Source organism: Haliotis rufescens, unplaced genomic scaffold (assembly GCF_023055435.1).
Source record: "Haliotis rufescens isolate VD_foot unplaced genomic scaffold, xgHalRufe1.0.p SCAF_10, whole genome shotgun sequence".
Lineage (NCBI taxonomy): Eukaryota > Metazoa > Mollusca > Gastropoda > Lepetellida > Haliotidae > Haliotis > Haliotis rufescens.
In genome coordinates, this window is record NW_025963780.1 from 22991791 (window position 1) to 23012919 (window position 21129).

At 41.2% G+C, this 21129-nt stretch overlaps 1 protein-coding gene across 10 annotated transcripts in view; it reads right to left on the reverse strand.

Moving 5' to 3' along the window:
• The window catches only part of LOC124130846 (polypeptide N-acetylgalactosaminyltransferase 5-like), a 390720-nt gene that overhangs the window by 16256 nt on the left and 353335 nt on the right, over positions 1–21129 (reverse strand). For 9 of the 10 annotated variants that reach the window (XM_046493865.2, XM_046493866.2, XM_046493868.2 and 6 more), the window contains 3 exons: positions 9735–9901; positions 8710–8874; positions 7495–7708 (listed from right to left, as the gene is read on the reverse strand). In XM_046493865.2, the coding sequence (XP_046349821.1) occupies positions 7495–7708; positions 8710–8874; positions 9735–9901 (546 nt within the window). Of the gene's footprint in view, positions 1–461; positions 676–7494; positions 7709–8709; positions 8875–9734; positions 9902–21129 lie in introns of all 10 variants that reach the window. The other variant, XM_046493869.2, reaches the window with a different exon arrangement.

Below are 21129 nucleotides of genomic sequence, written 5' to 3' on the forward strand. Positions count from 1 at the left end.
TTATATCACGGCGTGTCAGCTTAATGTGGGAGGAAAGCCTGAAGTGATGCAGGTCTCAGACATTTACCACTTCGTCAAAACCCACGAGCACGGGTATGGTGCTGACAAACCTAGAAACATAATAGGGGCGAAGCGGAATTCGAACCCACAATCATAGGTTTCTGGACGTTCAGGGACGCAACTCTGAACAGCGAATCGCGGCGCCTAAGACGACTGGGCTAGCCGTGCCCACCCCCCCCCCAACACTTTTGGAGTCAATTCAACTCGAATTTTCAAAACGAAATCCTTGGAAAAGTATGAAGAGAACATTTGAATTGCAGGAGCAAAACCCGGTGGTAGAGGTGAAACAAAGGTCAAACAAAGGTCAGAAGGTCAAAGCAAGGTAAAGGTCACCTATCCCAGCCACTGGCGAATGAAACGAACGCACTGCAGGCCCTATACCCACAATGGGATAGACTAACCTAATCGGTGACACATTGCTGGTCCTATTAGCGAGCATATATTTGGGGGCAGGCATCCAGTTGAAGGTTAGCGTCCAATCAAATTTGCCAACATGAATTTGACTTTCTTCAAACCAGAAATAACTGAAATTATCATCGTTTATGTTGTCGATGACGGGGCACACCACGTTATGTGGATCTTCGGCAATTCTGGCGATTAGCGGTTCTAACCAGCCTGTAGATAGACAGTGAAGGGCTGAGATAGCAAGATAGCAAACTTAACTCGTTTAAGGTTCAGGGCAAAACATAAAGGGGAAATAAAATATAAAATAAAATTAAGAAAGAGCAGTCCTCATTGTGCAGTTTTAGAAACCTGGAAGAAATTTGGAAATACTGATAAATAAACAAACAAAATTATGTTACAACTGCAGGAATAGAAAGCAAAAACTTGAATGCAATGCATTGAAAGAAAATCGTCATTATTTTTTGTAAAGTGCACTGCTGCCAGTATAGTAGATGCCTCTAAAACCTGAAAATTGTAAATTCTGTGTTTCTATTGAATTTCCAAATTATTGAATGAAATATGTGAAACATGACTGCGCATAAATGCACACTTTAGTTTTGACCTACTTGTTATACTTTTGTAGAGTCACTCAAAATTAAAAAATTCTCAAAATAAATTCCGTAATATTTTTCAGCTGGCACTTTCAAAACATGCAACAGTGATAAAGAACTAGAATACTTCATGCTCTGTTATAACCAGTGATAGGTATTGTTTCATATTGTAGCCGGCTGTGAAAAGAGCTAGTCTGTCTTGCCAAAACCTAAATAATATCCCTTAGAATGTATGTCTAGTACACAACAATTGGTAGCAGAATTTGAATTTTGAATTTAATTTAAAATAGTCAAATTAAAATCCCCATTAAGATCCAATATTCGAGGAGTCTTTACTCTTGTCAGTCTGCGCAAAACACTTTTGAGTCTACAAATCCAGACTTGACTCTTAGCATTATTCTATGTAGACTTTAGTGTAACTGAGATGAATAATTTTATCAGCTGAGCTTACTAGATGGAACAGACATTTTCTGGATTCGTGCTTTGGAGTGAGGGTGTGAGTGGGTTTAACGCCGCTTTTAACAGTATTCCAGTTATATCAAGGCATGTCAGCTTAATGTGGGAGGAAAGTCCCAAGTGATGCAGGTCTCAGACCATTACCACTTTGGTGAAACCCACGAGCACAGGTATGGTGCTGACAAACCTAGAAACATAATCGGGGCGAACCGAGATTCGAACCCACAATCATAGGTTTCTGGCATGCCCAAGGGACACAACTCTGCACAGCAAATCGCGGAACCTTAGACGAATGGGCCATTCTTCCCCCCCATGCTTTGGACTAGTCCCTAAAATCGGAGACTAAAGTGAAACTAAGAAATTACGATATGATAACAAAGATCAGTTCCGTTTGCCCTAAAGTATATATGTGAAATGATGTGATGAGAGGATCCGTGTTCGTATTACCACCTGGCTACAACATGAGGTGTAGCTGAAGGGTGTGTTCGGGTGAGTGTCTCAGTGAGTGAGGGCCAAGTTGCCCCCTTCCACCGAGGACCATAATTTCTAAAAGCAAAGCAGAAATACTTCTTGACACACAAGGAAGAGCTTGGACATCGCTCGATAGGAAGAACATGTCTTGAAGAAACTCGTCTTAAAATATACATTTCTTGTCATTGAATATATGCAGGTCATCTTAAGGAATGCCGATGCAGATCCAATCAAAATGACTATAAATTTAATATTTCCATTTCCTTATTGGAATATTTTCAAAATCATTTTTTACGTTTTCCATATTCTGTTATTCGTGTCTGCATTTCAAACATAAAACTATTATTTCCAATGTATATTTTAATTGAATACAGAGGTCAAGGTCAAAGTGAACAAAGGTCAAAGGTCAACAGAATTGGAGCAACTTGCCACAAGGGGTCAATGTCGGACTTCCTGCCTTTGGTGATATAACTGGGGGGCATCATCCAATTAAATGTCAAGGTCCAGTCAAATTTGCATACTTGGACCTGATTGGCTGGAAACCATTGCAACGCCAATGTGTCATCGTGTATGTTGTCTATTACTGGGCAAACAACATGACGCTTGTCGGCAGCAATTCTATCAAGAAGTGGTTCTAGCCAGCCTGTGCAAGAGATGACCAACATTACTCCAGACCAAGCTGCAAATTTCCTGCCTGAACTAGTTTAAACTGCAATCTAATGAGTTTGGCCTGGATCAGGCAAATATTACTCAGAAGTAAACCGGAATGGTTAGGAAGTTGTTACACAGCAAATCTCTGTTCAAATAGTTTGATGTCTGTTCAGGAAACAAGTTATTTCAAGACTCAACACTCAATGATGATCAAATCATCAGAGAAAATATTAACCTTCTCCAACAGGAGAGTGTCACAAGGGAGGTAACTAAACAACATCTATCAGCATCCTTGATTACATTGTCAATACTGCGCAGGTTGTGCATGCACTACATCTCTCCATCACCCGTGAATACATACGGTCACTTTGCGGTGTGGTGCTGACGTGGGTCAGTTTTAGTCAACTGATGAAATAGGGCCATTCATAACTTACTGGTGTCAAATGATAATCCTCTGGGTATGAACATTCCATGAACTCTACCATTGCCCCATATTGAGGCAGAGGTAGAGCAGAATAATGCAAGGCTATAGCACATGTTGCATGAGATTCATTGCCATTTTTGTGATCTTTTCTGAGGATTCATTGGTCTTAGCACTCTCTGGTTTGTTGTAAGGCTGGGACGGGAAACTTGGGTACTCGGGTCGGGTGGGTCCTGAGAAGGACCCGGGAACCCACAAAACTACCTGGACCCGTGGTTGGTCATGTGATATATTGTTTAATGGAAAAATTATCTTGAACTATATCGTTACCCCACAATCACTAATGTTAGGATTTCTTTCTGACTATGCACCCAGACGTTTATATATTTGAATAAAGATAAAACTTCAGTCAACTTCAGTGTATGCATGACCAAATCGTTTTATACGTGTATCTAAATACATTCTGCCAGGGCTACAGTAAAACTATTCCAAATCAGACATTTTGTACCATTTTGTCTTGAGACCTACAGCAGGTACCCGAGTAGGGTCAGGTAATAGGGGGGTGGGTACCCGAGTAGGGTCAGGTAATAGGGGGATGGGTACACAGGTAGGGTCAGGTAATAGGTGGGTGGGTACCCGAGTAGGGTCAGGTAATAGGGGGGTGGGTACACGGGTAGGGTCAGGTAATAGGGGGGTGGGTACCCGAGTAGGGTCTGGTAATAGGGGGATGGGTACCCGAGTAGGGTCAGGTAATAGGGGGGTGGGTACCCAAGTAGGGTCAGGTAATAGGGGGGTGGGTACACGGGTAGGGTCAGGTAATAGGGGGGTGGGTACCTGAGTAGGGTCAGGTAATAGGGGGGTGGGTACCCGGGTAGGGTCTGGTAATTGGGGGGTGGGTACACGGGTAGGGTCAGGTAATAGGGGGCAGGGTACACGGGTAGGGTCATGTAATAATGGGGTGGGTACCCGGGTAGGGTCTGGTAATTGGGGGGTGGGTACCCGGGTAGTAAATTTCGGACTCGTCCCAGCCCTAGTTTGTTGGCAAAAAATAGTGACTACACTACATATTGACCGTATGTATTCACTTGTATTCCATGGCTATAGAAATAAATATTGGATCAAACTGATCATTAGTAAATGATTCTTACACAAATGGCCATTTTCAGGTGGAAAAATAGTTTGCACAAACAAAATCATTCTGTGCCAAAAACATTATCTTAATAATATTTTTACACAACATAATGCTTGGAACTTGTTTGTTAATTCTAGATAAAGTGTTTTTCAAACCAAAACATAAATCCAATACACATTTTCCACACAGTCTACAGGATCAATACTTTACTCAACTGATGAGAAAACATTTTTCAAACTGTCAATGGCCATTTGTTATATAGTCAAGTGGATTAAATGAACCCAAAATATAAAGATTTTATATACACTCAAAAAGATTATATTTTGGAACTAATAATTCTTCCAAAGATATTGACTCATTAGATTAACTATTAAATGTAAGAAATTTCAGCTAATATTGACACAAGCTATGCTTGTGTAACAGTATTAAAGTCTAACGATTGAGTGTATATAACAATCTATATCGTGTCATGCAGCATTAGTAATCTACAAAATAAATGAAGAGGTTAATCAAGGGGAGATAACAAAAAACAACTCGACTGAAAAAGGGAAACTAGTGCAATAATTAGGTGTTATGTACCATACAGTAAGTCACCATGTATAAACCACAGAAGTGTGTGCTCGGCATTGTGTTACTGGGTGTGCTTCTCAGCGTGCTTGCAATGGCTTCATTTTGTATGCTCAATGCTAACTAGCTTTTCATAGAGACTTATTACTTTCATGTTTGGTAATCTAACAAACAATAACTACTCCCCATCTGATAGGGACATTTCTGTATACAAAGAAATAACAGAGCTGTCCATGTCAAAAATTGAGTAGGAAATATAAAATATGAAAATTATTAAAAAAATATAAATATTTAAACTCTCTATATTATACTGACTTTTGAAAAAAATGTGTTTCAGTGAGCTTCAAATAAATCACCGAAAATAAGTTATATCTCAATTTCTTTGAACTGGACTGTTTTTTAAACATAGTTTTCGGTCAAACATCAAAACTTTATATACTCATAAATATATTGGATTAGTAAATTGAAATAAACACAAGACTGATTTGTTTCATGACTTACAAGTTGGTAAAGGTTAGTTAAACAGGTTAGAGAGGTTACACATTAACACAACACCTGTACACACAGATACAACAAAAGCTGGCATTGGTCAGATTCACATGAAGGAAATATAAGAAGCATAGTGATTGGCTGATGAAGTTAAAGAATATACAGAGAGCCACTCAAGCAATGTAAGTAAGACAAGCCAATATTTATAAAGAAAGATTGAATTGACTTTGAAGCTGAGAAACACTGTTCTATGATATACAGTGTGTATGAAAGAAAGGTGAGTGAGTGAGTTGGGTTTAACGCCCCTTTTAACAGTATTCCAGTTATATCACGGCGTGTCAGCTGAATGTGGGAGGAAAGCCCGAAGTGATGCAGGTCTCAGACGTTTACCACTTCGGTGAAACCCACGAGCACGGGTATGGTGCTGACAAACCTAGAAACATAACATAGAAAACCGGGATTCGAACCCACAATCAAAGGTTTCTGGTGTGCCCAAGGGACGCAACTCTGCACAGCGAATCGCGGCGCCTTAGACGACTGGGCCACCCCGTGCCCCCGAACTGACTGTAAAGCTGAGAAACACTGATCTATGATATACAGTGTGTATGAAAGAAAGGGAAACAGAGGGAAATAGAACGCCAACAACCCTGTCAATATTTTGGTTAAGAATAATATTAACTTGTGATCTTCAGTGACATAAGGACATTTATCATGGTGCAACTATGTTCTCATTGGCAATAACACAGCACTATCACTGCATGGGACAGTTTGAAAATGTTTACATTGTAAACCTATTGAGATTCAAACCCAGACCTTCAGCATTGCGAGTGAACACCTAAGCTACCCCACCACCCCAATGGCATTAAGAGAAGAGTGTACAGATCTTTTTATCCTCTGTGCTGGTTTCATTTAAGCTATATTCCAGGAAATAGAACTTGGGGTCTTCAGAGTGTGGAGATAATGTATTCACTGTAAAAAGGGTGCTTAAGAAATTTGCAGGGCGCTAATTATAACTATATACAAGTTACATCTATTTTTAGAGATTGGGAGGTACAGTACAAATATACTTCAAAAATGGATGAAACTAAAACCTTTTTGACAATAGTTACCAGGAAATTATATATCCTTGTGTTTTCTGTACAAATATATAAGACGGACTATTATGTAAATATATGGGCTTTGTAAGGGGAATTAATTAGGAGATAAACATACTGTGTTTTCAATGCAGAGCTAGGTTACCTGTAGATTTAACCACGCTAAATTGAATTTGGAACCGAACGAATCAATAAAAAGGTTATAATCAATAAAAAGTGGTTATAATTAATAAAAAAGGTGTTATAATCAATAAAAAGTGGTTATAAACAATAAAAAGTGGTTATAAACAATAAAAAAGGTGGTTATAATCAATGACAAAGTGGTTACAATTATTAAAAAAGGTGGTTATTATATATGAAAAAGTGGTCATAATCAATAAAATAGACTTTATAATCAATAAAGGAGCTGTTATCCAAAACAGTTATGGTAATGGTGATATTGTGTGGTTGTTTATACTGATATACCCACTTTGAGTCTGAACATACACCAGGACTGCCAGCTACTAGTAACCCACCCCAAAACAAACGCGACTCTCTCCTTCACGCTGTTACACATGTGTGTATACCTATGCGATTTCCTTCATTTTCCTGTTTATTTGAGGAAAATAGAACGTGACCTTGACAGTGACAGATTTTAGGAAGTGCTTAGTACATTATTTTTCAGTTGATCACAAATATTAATAAACATGTAATAAGAAAGTTTACAAAAAGTGCAATCCTACATATGATCTGATATGCCTATTTGTAATCAACCTATGTATAGAACTCTCTTATCAATACCGGTAACATTCAAACAAATACATTCGAGTTGGGGAATAAGGGGAGATAACTCCAAGATGGGTCCACAGCACCATAACAGATGGAGAAGAGTGAGTGAGTGAGTGGGTTTTACTCCACTTTTGGCAATATTTCAGCAATATCAAGGCAGGGGATAACAGAAATGGGCTTCACAGATGTGGGAAATCGAACCTGGGTCTTTGGAGTGACGAGCGAACACATTCACCACTAAGCTACCCCACCACCCCAGATGGAAAAGAAATTCATGCTATCTGCCATGGCTTCTGTTGGTAAGTAAAATCTTATTTATTTACCTTGCAAAAAGTAAAAGGTAAACAAATAAAAAATGTCAAATCTGTTGCTATGGTGACTGACTGTTACCTGACAGGTAATATATCGTTAGCTCTGCGTGTTCTCTCATATTCGGGGATGCTGTGCCACGTGAACTGCAAATTCCAGTCAAAGCCTCCAATACTAGTCGCTTTAGCACTGCCATATTGATATTTAAACGAATCGTCTTCAATGACGTCAATGACAGGACAAACGACAATGGATTTATTTTCTGCAATACGATCCAACATTGGTTCCAGCCATCCTAAAAACAAACAACCATATAAATATGATAAAATATATACACAATGTATATACATACATATATAAAATAAACAATTTGATGGAGGAGTGTTAAAAGGATATCTTTTTAAATACCTACATATGAGATATTTAAATATGGGTTGTGTGCATGTTTTTTGTTTATCACTGCACTCAACAACATTCAAGCCACATGACGACGTGCTGTAACTAATCGAGTCTGGACCAGACAATCGACTGACTTTTTCTGGAATATCACAGCATCGTATCAAATCTAGGCCGACAAACCAATGACTGACATCATGAGCAAAGATCCACAATTTGCTGCGAGGTACATCAACAGCCGATGGCATGCATCAACCAAGTCAGCGAGCCTGACCTCCTGATCCCGTTAGTCGCCTCTTACGACAATCACAGTCGCCTTTTAATGCAAGCATTGGTTGCTGAAGACCTCTTCTACCCCATATCTTCATGGGTTTTCAATCCAACAATTTATTTTATTTAATCAAATTTTATGTACTGTGGAAAGAACGATCTAACCAAATGCCTACAGAGCAATGTGCACTCACAATGCTTGAAGTACGTGATCTATCAGCAATACTATTGATGTTGTACACTACACACAATGAGTGAGTGAGTTGGGTTTAACGCCACTTTTAACAGTATTCCAGTTATATTACGGTGTGTCAGCTTAACGTGGGAGGAAAGCCCGAAGTGATGCAGGTCTCAGACGTTTACCACTTCGGTTAGACCCACAAGCACGGGTATGGTGCTGACAAACCTAGAAACATAATCGGGGCGAACCGGGATTCGAACCCACTTGATTTCTGGCCTGCCCAAGGGACGCAACTCTGCACAGCGAATCGCGGCGCCTTAGACGACTGGGCCACAGTGCCCCCACACACAATGAAGATTACTGGGCAAAACTAACAAATTCATAAAGTACCCATTTCATGATTGTGTCAACCAATTCTAAAGTCAAAATTCAATGTTGATATACCTTACCTTCAGTGCATTCACAATGTGAATCTAGAAAGGTCACAACATCGCCTGTTGCTGCAGCAAACCCGAGAAGTCGGGCTCGTATCAAGCCTTCCCTCTCCTTGGTCCGAACGATCTTTACTATCTTTAGCTTATTCATGTAATCTTCTAACGGCTTTTTTAGATGGTCTGCAAAGAGAAATGGGAAATCCACTGCCTTTACACGGATGAAATCTGACACATGAAAAGTGATGTCGTGATGGAGAGGTCAAAACTGAATGAAGCACACATAAAAGACTCATGAAGTTAAGGGCACCGGCATTACAAGCTCAGATCCGATATTTTTTTGTTGCTTGTTTTTGGAAGCGAGTCGACTATTACATCACATTCTACCATGAATTTGGAAAATGCTTGATTCCGACTTGTCAATCTGAGGTTTTAAATCACATTAACCACCTCTGATTGAAACAGCTGATATGATGGACACATGTATCTACATAAGTGAGTGAGTGAGTATGGTTTTACGCCGCTTTTAGCAATACGGCGGGGGACACCAGAAATGGGCTTCACACATTGTACCCATGTCGGGAATCGAACCCGGGTCTTCTGCGTGACGAGTGAACGCTTTAACCACTAGGCTACCCGACCGCCACATGTATCTACATAAAGAAAACCCAATATGTTGATCTCATAATTTTGCAATATTCCTGATTTCTAGGTCTGTATCCACTGGGGAATCAAATACAGATCTTCAGACAAGTCAAGCGAACGATTTAACCTGCAGGTTACAATTATTTTGTTGTTGAAACTGCCAAGATATTGCAAAAAGAGTTGTTTGTTTTTTAAAAATATGCTTGAACATATTTTAGTTTGTATTTTTATTTCAACAATTTGAACTTTTATTAAAACTCCATTTTTAAGAAAATATTTCACTTGATTCTTAAAATATATTTTCAAATTTCATATTAATTTTTAGAAATATAGCCCAGTTACTCTTGCAATTTATAAGATTCTTTATACAGTGCCATATATATATATAAAAAACTTACCCATGTCGGAGTAATCATCTACAAGAACTATTTCCTTCAGCAGATGTGTTGGAGACCGGTCTATGACTGAGTGAACTGTTCTCAATAAGACTGTCCACGCCTCATTGTGGAAGCAGATTACTACGCTGGAGTCAGGAAGAGTATCTCGGTATGTCAGATCCCTACACCTGGAACAAAATAGTCACTGAGTGAGTGAGTGAGTGAGTGAATGAGTGAGTGAGTGAGTAGTAGTTTCTTAATATTTTATTAAGTGCAACAAGTCAATCATTATGCAAGTGATGTTGTCATAATAAAATAAAAAAACTTAAATGTAAAAAAATCCCTTTTGCTGTATCACTTATATCTCAAGTATAAATATCAAACAAAACATCACTTAATGATATCATTTATAACACAATTTATTTAATTGTGTTACTTGAAGTAAGGCAAAGTACTGGCATTATCAAGTTAGGCATATGTCTGGCACAAAGTACAGTAAACTACGGTTATAATGAACTCAAAGGGACTACTAATTTTAGTTCGTTATAACCGTAGATCGTTATAAGTACATATACAGCATGACTACAGCAAGTAGTCGGGACCAAAAAGTAAGTTCGTTATATCCGTCAGTTCGTTATAAGCGTGTTCGTTATAACCGTAGTTTACTGTACTGGCATTATTAAGTAAGGCATATGTCTGGCACAAAGTCCTGGCATTATCAAGTAAGGCATATGTCCGGCACAAAGTACTGGCATTATCAAGTAAGGCATATGTCTGGCACTATGTACTGGCATTATCAAGTAAGGCATATGTCTGGCACAAAGTACTGGCATTATTAAGTAAGGCATATGTCTGGCACCAAGTACTGGCATTATCAAGTAAGGCATATGTCTGGCACAAAGTACTGGCATTATCAAGTAAGGCATATGTCTGGCACTATGTACTGGCATTATTAAGTAAGGCATATGTCTGGCACAAAGTACTGGCATTATCAAGTAAGGCATATGTCTGGCACAAAGTACTGGCATTATCAAGTAAGGCATATGTCTGGCACAAAGTACTGGCATTATCAAGTAAGGCATATGTCTGGCACAAAGTACTGGCATTATCAAGTAAGGCATATGTCTGGCACAAAGTACTGGCATTGTCAAGTAAGGCATATGTCTGGCACTATGTACTGGCATTATTAAGTAAGGCATATGTCTGGCACAAAGTACTGGCATTATCAAGTAAGGCATATGTCTGGCACAAAGTACTGGCATTATCAAGTAAGGCATATGTCTGGCACAAAGTACTGGCATTATCAAGTTAGGCATATGTCTGGCACAAAGTACTGGCATTATCAAGTAAGGCATATGTCCGGCACAAAGTACTGGCATTATCAAGTAAGGCATATGTCTGGCACAAAGTACTGGCATTATCAAGTAAGGCATATGTCTGGCACAAAGTACTGGCATTATCAAGTAAGGCATATGTCTGGCACAAAGTACTGGCATTATTAAGTAAGGCATATGTTTGGCACTATGTACTGGCATTATCAAGTAAGGCATATGTCCGGCACTATGTACAGGCATTATCAAGTAAGGCATATGTCTGGCACAAAGTACTGGCATTATCAAGTAAGGCATATGTCTGGCACTATGTACTGGCATTATCAAGTAAAGCATATGTCTGGCACAAAGTACAGGCATTATCAAGTAAGGCATATGTCTGGCACTATGTACAGGCATTATCAAGTAAGGCATATGTCCGGCACAAAGTACTGGCATTATTAAGTAAAGCATATGTCTGGCACTATGTACTGGCATTATTAAGTAAGGCATATGTCTGGCACAAAGTACTGGCATTATCAAGTAAGGCATATGTCCGGCACAAAGTACTGGCATTATCAAGTAAGGCATATGTCTGGCACTATGTACTGGCATTATCAAGTAAGGCATATGTCTGGCACAAAGTACTGGCATTATTAAGTAAGGCATATGTCTGGCACCAAGTACTGGCATTATCAAGTAAGGCATATGTCTGGCACAAAGTACTGGCATTATCAAGTAAGGCATATGTCTGGCACAAAGTACTGGCATTATCAAGTAAGGCATATGTCCGGCACAAAGTACTGGCATTATCAAGTAAGGCATATGTCTGGCACAAAGTCCTGGCATTATCAAGTAAGGCATATGTCCGGCACAAAGTCCTGGCATTATCAAGTAAGGCATATGTCTGGCACAAAGTACTGGCATTATCAAGTAAGGCATATGTCTGGCACAAAGTACTGGCATTATCAAGTAAGGCATATGTCTGGCACAAAGTACTGGCATTATCAAGTAAGGCATATGTCCGGCACAAAGTACTGGCATTATCAAGTAAGGCATATGTCTGGCACTATGTACTGGCATTATCAAGTAAGGCATATGTCTGGCACAAAGTACTGGCATTATCAAGTAAGGCATATGTCTGGCACAAAGTACTGGCATTATCAAGTAAGGCATATGTCTGGCACAAAGTACTGGCATTATCAAGTAAGGCATATGTCTGGCACAAAGTACTGGCATTATCAAGTAAGGCATATGTCCGGCACAAAGTCCTGGCATTATCAAGTAAGGCATATGTCCGGCACAAAGTCCTGGCATTATCAAGTAAGGCATATGTCTGGCACAAAGTACTGGCATTATCAAGTAAGGCATATGTCCGGCACAAAGTCCTGGCATTATCAAGTAAGGCATATGTCTGGCACAAAGTCCTGGCATTATCAAGTAAGGCATATGTCTGGCACTATGTACTGGCATTATCAAGTAAGGCATATGTCTGGCACAAAGTCCTGGCATTATTAAGTAAGGCATATGTCTGGCACAAAGTACTGGCATTATTAAGTAAAGCATATGTCTGGCACAAAGTACTGGCATTATCAAGTAAGGCATATGTCTGGCACAAAGTCCTGGCATTATCAAGTAAGGCATATGTCCGGCACAAAGTCCTGGCATTATCAAGTAAGGCATATGTCTGGCACAAAGTCCTGGCATTATCAAGTAAGGCATATGTCTGGCACAAAGTCCTGGCATTATTAAGTAAGGCATATGTCTGGCACAAAGTACTGGCATTATTAAGTAAGGCATATGTCTGGCACAAAGTACTGGCATTATCAAGTAAGGCATATGTCTGGCACTATGTACTGGCATTATCAAGTAAGGCATATGTCTGGCACAAAGTCCTGGCATTATTAAGTAAGGCATATGTCTGGCACAAAGTACTGGCATTATCAAGTAAGGCATATGTCCGGCACAAAGTACTGGCATTATTAAGTAAGGCATATGTCTGGCACTATGTACTGGCATTATTAAGTAAGGCATATGTCTGGCACAAAGTACTGGCATTATCAAGTAAGGCATATGTCTGGCACAAAGTACTGGCATTATCAAGTAAGGCATATGTTTGGCACTATGTACTGGCATTATCAAGTAAGGCATATGTCTGGCACAAAGTACTGGCATTATCAAGTAAGGCATATGTCCGGCACAAAGTACTGGCATTATTAAGTAAGGCATATGTCTGGCACTATGTACTGGCATTATTAAGTAAGGCATATGTCCGGCACAAAGTACTGGCATTATCAAGTAAGGCATATGTTTGGCACTATGTACAGGCATTATCAAGTAAGGCATATGTCCGGCACAAAGTACTGGCATTATCAAGTAAGGCATATGTTTGGCACTATGTACAGGCATTATCAAGTAAGGCATATGTCCGGCACAAAGTACTGGCATTATCAAGTAAGGCATATGTTTGGCACTATGTACAGGCATTATCAAGTAAGGCATATGTCTGGCACTATGTACTGGCATTATCAAGTAAGGCATATGTCTGGCACTATGTACTGGCATTATCAAGTAAGGCATATGTCTGGCACTATGTACTGGCATTATCAAGTAAGGCATATGTCTGGCACAAAGTCCTGGCATTATCAAGTAAGGCATATGTCCGGCACAAAGTACTGGCATTATCAAGTAAGGCATATGTCCGGCACAAAGTACTGGCATTATCAAGTAAGGCATATGTCTGGCACTATGTACAGGCATTATCAAGTAAGGCATATGTCCGGCACAAAGTACTGGCATTATCAAGTAAGGCATATGTCCGGCACAAAGTACTGGCATTATTAAGTAAGGCATATGTCTGGCACAAAGTACTGGCATTATCAAGTAAGGCATATGTCTGGCACAAAGTACTGGCATTATCAAGTAAGGCATATGTCTGGCACAAAGTACTGGCATTATCAAGTAAGGCATATGTTTGGCACTATGTACTGGCATTATTAAGTAAGGCATATGTCTGGCACAAAGTACTGGCATTATCAAGTAAGGCATATGTCCGGCACAAAGTACTGGCATTATCAAGTAAGGCATATGTCTGGCACTATGTACTGGCATTATTAAGTAAGGCATATGTCTGGCACAAAGTACTGGCATTATCAAGTAAGGCATATGTCCGGCACAAAGTACTGGCATTATCAAGTAAGGCATATGTTTGGCACTATGTACAGGCATTATCAAGTAAGGCATATGTCCGGCACAAAGTACTGGCATTATCAAGTAAGGCATATGTTTGGCACTATGTACAGGCATTATCAAGTAAGGCATATGTCTGGCACAAAGTACTGGCATTATCAAGTAAGGCATATGTCTGGCACAAAGTCCTGGCATTATCAAGTAAGGCATATGTCTGGCACTATGTACTGGCATCATCAAGTAAGGCATATGTCTGGCACAAAGTACTGGCATTATCAAGTAAGGCATATGTCCGGCACAAAGTACTGGCATTATCAAGTAAGGCATATGTCTGGCACAAAGTCCTGGCATTATCAAGTAAGGCATATGTCCGGCACAAAGTACTGGCATTATCAAGTAAGGCATATGTCTGGCACAAAGTACTGGCATTATCAAGTAAGGCATATGTCTGGCACAAAGTACTGGCATTATCAAGTAAGGCATATGTCTGGCACAAAGTACTGGCATTATTAAGTAAGGCATATGTCCGGCACAAAGTACTAGCATTATTAAGTAAGGCATATGTCTGGCACAAAGTACTGGCATTATCAAGTAAGGCATATGTCTGGCACAAAGTACTGGCATTATTAAGTAAGGCATATGTCTGGCACAAAGTACTGGCATTATCAAGTAAGGCATATGTCTGGCACAAAGTCCTGGCATTATCAAGTAAAGCATATGTCTGGCACTATGTACAGGCATTATCAAGTAAGGCATATGTCCGGCACAAAGTACTGGCATTATCAAGTAAGGCATATGTCTGGCACAAAGTACTGGCATTATCAAGTAAGGCATATGTCTGGCACTATGTACTGGCATTATTAAGTAAGGCATATGTCCGGCACAAAGTACTGGCATTATCAAGTAAGGCATATGTCTGGCACAAAGTACTGGCATTATCAAGTAAGGCATATGTCCGGCACAAAGTACTGGCATTATCAAGTAAGGCATATGTCTGGCACAAAGTACTGGCATTATCAAGTAAGGCATATGTCCGGCACAAAGTACTGGCATTATTAAGTAAAGCATATGTTTGGCACTATGTACAGGCATTATCAAGTAAGGCATATGTTTGGCACAAAGTCCTGGCATTATTAAGTAAGGCATATGTCTGGCACAAAGTACTGGCATTATCAAGTAAGGCATATGTCTGGCACAAAGTACTGGCATTATCAAGTAAGGCATATGTTTGGCACAAAGTACTGGCATTATCAAGTAAGGCATATGTTTGGCACAAAGTACTGGCATTATCAAGTAAGGCATATGTCTGGCACTATGTACTGGCATTATTAAGTAAGGCATATGTCTGGCACAAAGTACTGGCATTATCAAGTAAGGCATATGTCTGGCACAAAGTACTGGCATTATCAAGTAAGGCATATGTTTGGCACAAAGTACTGGCATTATCAAGTAAGGCATATGTTTGGCACAAAGTACTGGCATTATCAAGTAAGGCATATGTCTGGCACTATGTACAGGCATTATCAAGTAAGGCATATGTCTGGCACAAAGTACTGGCATTATCAAGTAAGGCATATGTCTGGCACAAAGTACTGGCATTATTAAGTAAAGCATATGTCTGGCACAAAGTACTGGCATTATCAAGTAAGGCATATGTCTGGCACTATGTACAGGCATTATCAAGTAAAGCATATGTCTGGCACAAAGTACTGGCATTATCAAGTAAGGCATATGTCTGGCACTATGTACAGGCATTATCAAGTAAAGCATATGTCTGGCACAAAGTACTGGCATTATTAAGTAAAGCATATGTCTGGCACTATGTACAGGCATTATCAAGTAAGGCATATGTCTGGCACTATGTACAGGCATTATCAAGTAAAGCATATGTCTGGCACTATGTACAGGCATTATCAAGTAAAGCATATGTCTGGCACAAAGTACTGGCATTATTAAGTAAGGCATATGTTTGGCACTCTGTACAGGCATTATTAAGTAAAGCATATGTTTGGCCCTATGTACAGGCATTATCAAGTAAGGCATATGTCTGGCACTATGTACAGGCATTATCAAGTAAGGCATATGTCTGGCACAAAGTACTGGCATTATCAAGTAAGGCATATGTCTGGCACAAAGTACTGGCATTATTAAGTTAGGCATATGTCTGGCACAAAGTACTGGCATTATCAAGTAAGGCATATGTCTGGCACTATGTACTGGCATTATTAAGTAAGGCATATGTCTGGCACAAAGTACTGGCATTATCAAGTTAGGCATATGTCTGGCACAAAGTACTGGCATTATTAAGTAAGGCATATGTCTGGCACAAAGTACTGGCATTATCAAGTAAAGCATATGTCTGGCACAAAGTACTGGCATTATCAAGTAAGGCATATGTCTGGCACAAAGTACTGGCATTATCAAGTAAGGCATATGTCTGGCACAAAGTACTGGCATTATCAAGTAAGGCATATGTCTGGCACAAAGTACTGGCATTATCAAGTAAGGCATATGTCTGGCACTATGTACTGGCATTATCAAGTAAGGCATATGTCTGGCACAAAGTACTGGCATTATCAAGTTAGGCATATGTCTGGCACTATGTACTGGCATTATTAAGTAAGGCATATGTCTGGCACAAAGTACTGGCATTATCAAGTAAGGCATATGTCTGGCACTATGTACTGGCATTATCAAGTAAGGCATATGTCTGGCACAAAGTACTGGCATTATCAAGTAAGGCATATGTCTGGCACAAAGTACTGGCATTATCAAGTAAGGCATATGTCCGGCACAAAGTACTGGCATTATTAAGTAAAGCATATGTCTGGCACTATGTACAGGCATTATCAAGTAAGGCATATGTCTGGCACAAAGTACTGGCATTATCAAGTAAGGCATATGTCCGGCACAAAGTACTGGCATTATCAAGTAAGGCATATGTCTGGCACAAAGTACTGGCATTATTAAGTAAGGCATATGTCTGGCACCAAGTACTGGCATTATCAAGTAAGGCATATGTCTGGCACTATGTACAGGCATTATCAAGTAAGGCATATGTCTGGCACAAAGTACTGGCATTATCAAGTAAGGCATATGTCTGGCACTATGTACTGGCATTATCAAGTAAGGCATATGTCTGGCACAAAGTACTGGCATTATCAAGTAAGGCATATGTCTGGCACTATGTACTGGCATTATCAAGTAAGGCATATGTCTGGCACAAAGTACTGGCATTATTAAGTAAGGCATATGTCTGGCACTATGTACTGGCATTATTAAGTAAGGCATATGTCCGGCACAAAGTACTGGCATTATCAAGTAAGGCATATGTCTGGCACAATGTACTGGCATTATCAAGTAAGGCATATGTCCGGCACAAAGTACTGGCATTATCAAGTAAGGCATATGTCTGGCACAAAGTACTGGCATTATCAAGTAAGGCATATGTCTGGCACAAAGTACTGGCATTATCAAGTAAGGCATATGTCCGGCACAAAGTACTGGCATTATCAAGTTAGGCATATGTCTGGCACAAAGTACTGGCATTATCAAGTAAGGCATATGTCTGGCACAAAGTACTGGCATTATCAAGTAAGGCATATGTCTGGCACAAAGTACTGGCATTATCAAGTAAGGCATATGTCTGGCACAAAGTACTGGCATTATCAAGTAAGGCATATGTCTGGCACTATGTACTGGCATTATTAAGTAAGGCATATGTCTGGCACAAAGTACTGGCATTATCAAGTAAGGCATATGTCCGGCACAAAGTACTGGCATTATCAAGTTAGGCATATGTCTGGCACAAAGTACTGGCATTATCAAGTAAGGCATATGTCTGGCACAAAGTACTGGCATTATCAAGTAAGGCATATGTCTGGCACAAAGTACTGGCATTATCAAGTAAGGCATATGTCTGGCACTATGTACAGGCATTATCAAGTAAGGCATATGTCCGGCACAAAGTACTGGCATTATCAAGTAAGGCATATGTCTGGCACAAAGTACTGGCATTATCAAGTAAGGCATATGTCTGGCACAAAGTACTGGCATTATCAAGTAAGGCATATGTCTGGCACAAAGTACTGGCATTATCAAGTAAGGCATATGTCTGGCACTATGTACAGGCATTATCAAGTAAGGCATATGTCTGGCACAAAGTACTGGCATTTTCAAGTAAGGCATATGTTTGGCACAAAGTACTGGCATTATCAAGTAAGGCATATGTCTGGCACAAAGTCCTGGCATTATTAAGTAAGGCATATGTCTGGCACAAAGTACTGGCATTATCAAGTAAGGCATATGTCTGGCACAAAGTACTGGCATTATCAAGTTAGGCATATGTCTGGCACAAAGTACTGGCATTATCAAGTAAGGCATATGTCCGGCACAAAGTACTGGCATTATCAAGTAAGGCATATGTCTGGCACTATGTACTGGCATTATCAAGTAAGGCATATGTTTGGCACTATGTACTGGCATTATCAAGTAAGGCATATGTCCGGCACAAAGTACTGGCATTATCAAGTTAGGCATATGTCTGGCACAAAGTACTGGCATTATCAAGTAAGGCATATGTCCGGCACAAAGTACTGGCATTATCAAGTAAGGCATATGTCTGGCACTATGTACTGGCATTATCAAGTAAGGCATATGTTTGGCACTATGTACTGGCATTATCAAGTAAGGCATATGTCCGGCACAAAGTACTGGCATTATCAAGTTAGGCATATGTCTGGCACAAAGTACTGGCATTATCAAGTAAGGCATATGTCCGGCACAAAGTACTGGCATTATTAAGTAAGGCATATGTCTGGCACTATGGACAGGCGCCTGGAATTCTACAAGGGACTGATTACGTTGACCAATCAGGCCAAGTTTCAGCCTCATTACACAAGCAACTGGGGCCATCATGTCGTAAATGGGAAAAGTTAATGAAGTCAAACAGATGCTGGGTGGCATGAAATGACTAAAGCACTTAATCTCCTTTGCCCCAGGTGAGCTAACCATTAATCCTCACATTACAAGATCAGCCCTGACAAAAGATTTGATCTGAAAATGTCTTTTCAACCAGATGATTCCGAAAGTGTATTATTATTAATATGATAATAATGATGATGATGAAAACAACACCTATGATAATGATGATGATGATGATCTATTTGGACAACAGAAGACACACAGTGCTAAAATAAAATGTCTAGATCTGAACATATCCTTGAATGAACATTCTATCTGTCTTGTCTCTCCCCCCACCTGAGCTGTTCTATCTGTCCTGTCTCTCCCCCACCTGAGCTGTTCTATCTGTCCTGTCTCTCCCCCCACCTGAGCTGTTCTATCTGTCCTGTCTCTCCCCCCACCTGAGCTGTTCTATCTGTCCTGTCTCTCCCCCCACCTGAGCTGTTCTATCTGTCCTGTCTCTCCCCCCACCTGAGCTGTTCTATCTGTCCTGTCTCTCCCCCGCCTGAGCTGTTCTATCTGTCCTGTCTCTCCCCCCACCTGAGCTGTTCTATCTGTCCTGTCTCTCCCCCCACCTGAGCTGTTCTATCTGTCCTGTCTCTCCCCCCACCTGAGCTGTTCTATCTGTCCTGTCTCTCCCCCCACCTGAGCCAGTCAATCTGTCCTGACGCTCCCCCACCTGAGCTGTTCTATCTGTCCTGTCTCTCCCCCCACCTGAGCTGTTCTATCTGTCCTGTCTCTCCCCCCACCTGAGCTGTTCTATCTGTCCTGACCCTCCCCCACCTGAGCTGTTCTATCTGTCCTGTCTCTCCCCCCACCTGAGCCAGTCAATCTGTCCTGACACTCCCCCACCTGAGCTGTTCTATCTGTCCTGTCTCTCCCCCCACCTGAGCTGTTCTATCTGTCCTGACCCTCCCCCACCTGAGCTGTTCTATCTGTCCTGTCTCTCCCCCCACCTGAGCCAGTCAATCTGTCCTGTCTCTCCCCCCACCTGAGCTGTTCTATCTGTCCTGACGCTCCCCCACCTGAGCTGTTCTATCTGTCCTGTCTCTCCCCCCACCTGAGCTGTTCTATCTGTCCTGTCTCCCCCCCACCTGAGCTGTTCTATCTGTCCTGTCTCTCCCCCCACCTGAGCCAGTCAATCTGTCCTGACGCTCCCCCACCTGAGCTGTTCTATCTGTCCTGTCTCTCCCCCACCTGAGCTGTTCTATCTGTCCTGTCTCTCCCCCCACCTGAGCTGTTCTATCTGTCCTGTCTCTCCCCCCACCTGAGCTGTTCTATCTGTCCTGTCTCTCCCCCACCTGAGCTGTTCTATCTGTCCTGTCTCTCCCCCCACCTGAGCTGTTCTATCTGTCCTGTCTCTCCCCCCACCTGAGCTGTTCTATCTGTCCTGTCTCTCCCCCACCTGAGCTGTTCTATCTGTCCTGTCTCTCCCCCCACCTGAGCTGTTCTATCTGTCCTGTCTCTCCCCCCACCTGAGCTGTTCTATCTGTCCTGTCTCTCCCCCCACCTGAGCTGTTCTATCTGTCCTGACACTCCCCCCACCTGAGCTGTTCCATCTGTCCTGACCCTCCCCCACCTGAGCTGTTCTATCTGTCCTGTCTCTCCCCCCACCTGAGCTGTTCTATCTGTCCTGTCTCTCCCCCACCTGAGCTGTTCTATCTGTCCTGACACTCCCCCGCCTGAGCTGTTCTATCTGTCCTGTCTCTCCCCCCCACCTGAGCTGTTCTATCTGTCCTGTCTCTCCCCCCACCTGAGCTGTTCTATCTGTCCTGACACTCCCCCCACCTGAGCTGTTCCATCTGTCCTGACCCTCCCCCACCTGAGCTGTTCTATCTGTCCTGTCTCTCCCCCCACCTGAGCTGTTCTATCTGTCCTGTCTCTCCCCCACCTGAGCTGTTCTATCTGTCCTGACACTCCCCCGCCTGAGCTGTTCTATCTGTCCTGTCTCTCCC